General features: G+C 35.8%; 1 protein-coding gene across 2 annotated transcripts in view; it reads right to left on the bottom strand.

The window, feature by feature from the left end:
• Positions 1 to 4,165: 4,165 nt before the first annotated feature.
• gria3a (glutamate receptor, ionotropic, AMPA 3a) overlaps positions 4,166 to 6,189 on the bottom strand; it is a 70,457-nt gene continuing 68,433 nt past the window's right edge. The window contains exons 14-15 of one of the 2 annotated variants that reach the window (XM_070917355.1): positions 5,643 to 5,757; positions 4,166 to 4,411 (exon numbers count right to left, since the gene is read on the bottom strand). In XM_070917355.1, the coding sequence (XP_070773456.1) occupies positions 4,166 to 4,411; positions 5,643 to 5,757 (361 nt within the window). The remainder of the gene's footprint in view (positions 4,412 to 5,642; positions 5,758 to 6,189) is intronic. The other variant, XM_070917354.1, reaches the window with a different exon arrangement.

Here is a 6,189-nt window from a genome sequence, read left to right as displayed (position 1 = left end):
GGTGATGGTTATTCTCGTCATTAACCCTAAATCCAACTTTGTGTTTACTGGTCAAAATGACTTCTACAGCAGGTTTTATTTACCTCCCTAATGTCAAACCTTCTAAAATGATACCATTTATTGTGTATATATTTCATGGGTCCCATAGTTTCCTAAAAGTCATCATTTCTGGAAAAAAATGTAAATTGGTAATCATTGTAAGGAAAATTGACATGTTTTCCCTAAATATGGAAATGCATTAATGCCAGGTGAAGAAAGAAATAGATAAGATAAACAATAAAAAGATAAATACTCCTCTGAAGGCATCAGGGACTTGTTTTACCTGCATTGGAATGATGCTGCACGCTGTCAATGCACAATGCACGGCAGATCCGCTGGTTAAATTTTGTGCAACCAGCACCTGTCAACTGTTGTAAAATAACTGTTATAATTTATTATTCTACACAATTTCCACTGAAGTGTTGGAGACTGATGCATTGAAATCAGTTAATGAAGTTCATAAACTAAAGTGTTCCCAGCCAAACAAAATATTTAAAATAAAGTATTTAGTTCCTAGACTGTCAGAAATTTGAATGTAAAGCAGTCAACATGTGGAGGAACACAAGTATAATGGAAATAGTAATAAAGCATTTATTTAATTAATAACTAATTGTACAATGAAAATAGGCATTCAGTTGTTTACACATTACAAACAAAAACAAAAAACAGTCAATAAGTACATCATTTAAAAATACATTAATGGACTTGTGAATAAATAATGGAATTTAAAAATATATTTGAAAATGCAATTTAAAATAAACAACTTGATTCATAGATTAAATTAAGAATAGATTTAAATCAAGCATTTAAAAGGAAAATTAATAAATGAAATTGAATCAACTCAAAAAAATATTAAATTCACTCAAAAATTTAATTGAATCAACTCAACTAATTAAAATGGTTCAACTCAAAAGAATTTAATTGAGCCAACGCAAAAATATTAAGTAAACTTTTCTCAAAAAAATTTAATTGGTTCAACTCAAAAAAATGTAATTATATCAACTCAAAGAATTAATGAAAACAAATATATATAATAAAATTGAGTTAGTTCAATGTAATTAATTTAAGTTACAGGACAGCTGTCCTGTTCTCTTTACCGAGCCCAGAGACACTCCGGCAGTGAGCAGCAGCTCCAGAGGAGCAGCAGGCCAGGCAGGACGGTGTTGTTACCAGGGATCGCACGCTCACAGGCTGCTGTATCAGCACCGCCGCTGGCTGTTTGTTTTACAAACCAACCACAAGAATACAGCCTCTATGCTTCACTCAAACTGTTAACTCATAGTCCTTCAGAATTAACATTTCCCATTACTCAATACCCATGTGAGTGCGGTTTCCACGGGAACACAGGCGTCATACAGAAGTGGGCGTGGTTTCATCTAAAGTGGTTTGGAAAAACGATAGACCATCACGAAAAGGCTAAAAGGAGAAGCTAAGTGACTAAGCAAATTGAATGCTTACAGGAAATGAATAACTTTTTTATTGAAGTTAGTTATTAATAATGAAATGCTTTATTATTATTTCCATGACACTTGTGGTCCTCCATAGTGCTTTAAAATAACTTCAGAAATATACACAACTGTGGCACGCAGAATACTAGACCATATCTTAAATTCTATTTTAATTTTAATTATGACACTACTGTTTTATTTAAGTGCAGATGGTTACTGTATGGATCATTGTGATGACAAATAAAATGACGCACCATTACGCACATAAAACATGGTGACCCTCAGATCTTCATGGTAGCATATTTGAGCTGCTGTATTCAGTCACAATTTTGATTTACCATGAGTAATGTTAATTTTACAGTCTGTAATTTTTCACCTATTTTTTTCCTCTCACAAATGGGCTTCCATACTAACATGACTCAAGATGATTTCATGTCAAGAGAAAAGTCCTGTTTGTCTTTGACTTGCATGATGTGAAGTAAACTTGCAGCAGAGCTAACTAATTCTTCTGATTGATAAATGACAGTAGATTAATTTCTTCACGGGTAAAAATGATCCAACATTCACAGTGCCAGTTTATGTAAATGTAAAAAGAAAGTCCAAAAGATGAATATAAACCTGCTTTTATTAAGGAAATGTAATAAAATCCTTTGTACATGACCTCTCCACAGAGGTTCATTGTGTCCATACATGCAACTCTCATGGTTGAGGTACTGTTACAAATGAACTGGAAAAACTAAAACCAAACTGGATCAGATGTTGTTACCGGACGCTAACTAAACCAGGGTCCATTTCGAGTTGCAGTTTGGTCAAACTATCACCAAATTCACATGCACTTTATCTGGGGAGAAAAGGATGAGAAAGTCTGATATACTAAACAAATGTAGGCGTACATGGTTTGTAGCATTTGTAGGTTTTTTCCTTCAGTTTATAAAAAAAGTTCACTTATACAAACAGACACATTTGGAGCTCTTTCCTCAATGTACAGTTCACCAGCTCACCTTCTGCATAATGCATAGACACAGAAAGCTTATCACAACCAAAGAAGCTATGGTGTGTTATCATTTACCAAAAATGTTGAGATTCACAGCTGCAGATACTGCATTTACATGAGAACAGCTTCTAAGTGTGTACAAAGTGTAAACCATAAGCTCAGTTAAACCATTTGAATATGCTGATACATAAAAAGGGGTCACTCTCCTAGTCCCTACAGATTTATAATGCTTTTGATTTCAACAATATGGCACTAAGTGATTAAAAGCAGACCTCATTTCAATAAAAAAATGGTCTTGTTTCAAAATAGTGGCAGTTGAAACAAATGCAGTCTCACATGGTTGATTTAAAAGAAGCATCTAAGTGAATACAGAGTCAGTTGTATATGATGTCCAACAGGCTTTGAAAATAACACCACCTAAGCATTTTCAGATCACCACTAGTTTCATATTATTGGGGTACAATGTTGTCACTTTAATTGATGCTTAACCCTACTGATTGATGCTTGTCCTAAATATTATGAAACTGAAAATAGTCTTATAGTAAAACAAGAAAATGACTTTACTTCACTAAATATAACATTTATCCAACTTAAGATTTCACCACAAAAATATGTCTGTAAAGGATTGAAATGACTTAATAAGTACTCCAGGATGTTTTGATTGCAAATCATGGCTTTTTTTTTTCTTCTTCAAAATAGAAAACAACTGAAATTACAACAGTTCATCTAATTGTCATTTGAAGCAATGTTTTGCCCTAGTTCCACATTTTGTTTTGTGAATTAAAATTTGATTGCATTGCCATGACACTGAAATGCTCCATAAGGCACTACAAGAGGCAAATCTCATGTTTCCAGAAGCAAAAGTCCTGTTGCGTCATTGCCCTCTGTTAGTGTGACGGGCCTCACAACCCAGAATGAGCTCTTGTTGACTTGTAGGCTTGTGTCCAAGCTGATGACAAAGAAGGCTGTTGCCTCCAGGATGCCAGCCTCGGGGTGTCGGGGTCACACAGAGTGGCTGTTTCCATCCAGACGCTCCAGTGGGAATCGACACATTTCACCTCTGTAAAGCCAAGAGATGTGCAAAGAATGAGGATCAAATGAAATAAAAAAAAAACCTTAGGCTGCCACTTCAGTGTAAATCATTTTAAAAAACACACAATTCCTCTGCTGCCTTAGAAATGTGAGTTCAATAAACTTAAGATATCAAATTCAATACACAGCCGTTTCACACAATATTCAGATATATTATGAGTGCACTGGAGGACTGAATTCAACACTAACCTTCATCATGATTCACATTGTTTTCATTATTATGAAAAGAAACAACCATGACTTTATTTGACATGTAGTAAAGACAAACAAGTTCCCATTATGTTTTCTTTAAACTGCAAAATAGTTTTTACAATGCATGCTGGGAAGCCTGCTAATATGCTGATCGTGTTCTGGATGAGTTGAGCGAACTCTCCGCAACACATTCATTCAACTCATCATTTCAAATCAAAAGACTTCAAGTCAAACCAACTCATGTTTTTATGTTCTGGTGTGGTCTGAAACAAAATATAGAAAGTTGAAGTTGAAATTATTAAATCTTTTTGTACATATCGATGTCTTGAGACGATATCGTGCGTCAGTGTCTTGTCTGATGAATGAAAAATCTCTCATGGAAGCAACAATAACATACCTTCTAGATTTTAACACTCTCTGTCCCATACACGTTGTAGCCTTCACGGTACGTGGCAAAATTCTGGGTGTTTGCCGGAGGGGCTGGCTTAAAGTTTTGGGCATTCTTTGCCAGCTTCAGTCTTTTGGTTTCTTGCCGTGACTTATAGCAGAACTCTATCAAAGCCACGGTCATAGCCAGGCCAAGCCCTCCCACCAGAATATAGAAGACTCCTGCCACGTTGCTCAGGCTTAGTGCACTTGTCTTGTCCTGGGGGGGGTAAAGACCACCGTTAAGACTTTTTTAAACTGGCACTCTGAGGCTGACCTCAAACAACATGTACACCCACACCAACACAAAACCTATATGTACATCCTGCTGCTCTATGACTAAACAGTAACTCTGAGGAGGTTGCTAATTGTGTCTACAAAACCCTCTGAGATATAGATGCCTGATTTAGCCTGCAAGTGAGATAAATTGGAACAACTTAAATGTGTCTAACTCCTCCTCTCAGGTTATTTCTACTCTGCAGAGCTGGGAAGGTGAATGTAGAGAGAGTTGTCATCTATCCTGCTTTATGGTCTCTTTACGAGACCACGTCTAGCGGAAGGCGGTCGTGGTCGTACAGGTCTACAGATTAAACCCTCGATTCAACTATCATAGCTGCTCAACTTCAACACATTGCATTTGTACAATCAAAGTGGCAAGCTGTGGAGGGCGAATTGAACCATTTTGCTGCTATTAAAAGCCAAACAGTAGTATTGAAATTAATTTATGTGAGTTTTACCATTTGCATTCTAACCCTAGGGGGCATTTGGGAGTCCCAAAGTTAGTAAATTCTACTTTTTATATCTTAAAAAGTCAGTTAACTGGCTTATAAACGTCTTTACATTAATTGAAGGCATAAAAAAAAAAAACTTTTCCCTTACTGTGACAGTCCATCTATGAGACATGACTATTAAATACCATGTGACCACTTTGTGCTCACATGGTATTTAAAGGTCAGTTTGGACTTTGTCAGAATAAGGATGCCTTTGGGAAACTAGCAGGTCATATTGGAGTTGATCTACGCTGTTTGCATACAAATGATGAAGACCACCAATAAACTAAATTTCAATAAAAGTTTGGATGACAAAATAGCAGTATAATGGTTTCAATTCTATGATTCAACTTTTCAAAAAGTTTTTATGGTATGAATAAAAAATAGTGTGTAATCATGCTGCAATTTTACAAATCTTGAATTGTCTACATACAGTAGTAATGAAGGCGTGTTAATGTAATGAATTATGACCAGAGTGTGAATAAATTAGACTATGTGTGAAGTGAATCTAGTTTTTAATGGTTTTCACATGTTATTCTGAGGGCAGACAAGCAAGTATTCAGATATATGTCATGTCCTGATTAACATGTCTGAGACAATGTGTGCTTTAGATGTTTGCATATGAACAGTTAGGTCAAAATGCATTTTGCAATCAGTGTAAAAAGACCTGCAGCGACTGACCTTACTTCCAGAGTCCTTGGTTCCACATTCACCCTTATCGTACCACCATTTGTTTTTCAGCTTGTCTAAGATGCCTTGTTCACTGAGTTTCAATACTGCAAGGTTTACAGGAGTTCTTCACGTGGGAAATAACATAAATAACATTTTATTATGTTATTTTATGTTATTCAACTTTTTAAACTACTTTATACTGTGCAAAGCGATAGAGTAGGGTCCTGGCCAACACATCACAGATAGCAAGCAACACTACAGTGTATATATATATATATATATAAATATATGACCTTTCATAATCCATGACTACCCTAGCATGCCAGACCCCACCTATATCGCTTTGAGTAATCGGCACACACTGATCACAAAGAAAAGATTTGAACTTGCAGAATAAAGCAGCTGCTGCATAGCTTTAACAGGATGAAAGAAAACAGAGGCAGTAATTGCTGAGGGCACATTTTTTTTGCTATGGGCAGCCTTTTTGATGTTTAGCAAGGTGGATCTAATAGGAACCCTTTCTTGACTAACAGACAAAACACAGCAGTTCAATTTC

Source organism: Enoplosus armatus, chromosome 13, assembly GCF_043641665.1.
Source record: "Enoplosus armatus isolate fEnoArm2 chromosome 13, fEnoArm2.hap1, whole genome shotgun sequence".
Taxonomy (NCBI): domain Eukaryota; kingdom Metazoa; phylum Chordata; class Actinopteri; order Centrarchiformes; family Enoplosidae; genus Enoplosus; species Enoplosus armatus.
This window is presented reverse-complemented; position numbering and strand designations above follow the sequence as displayed.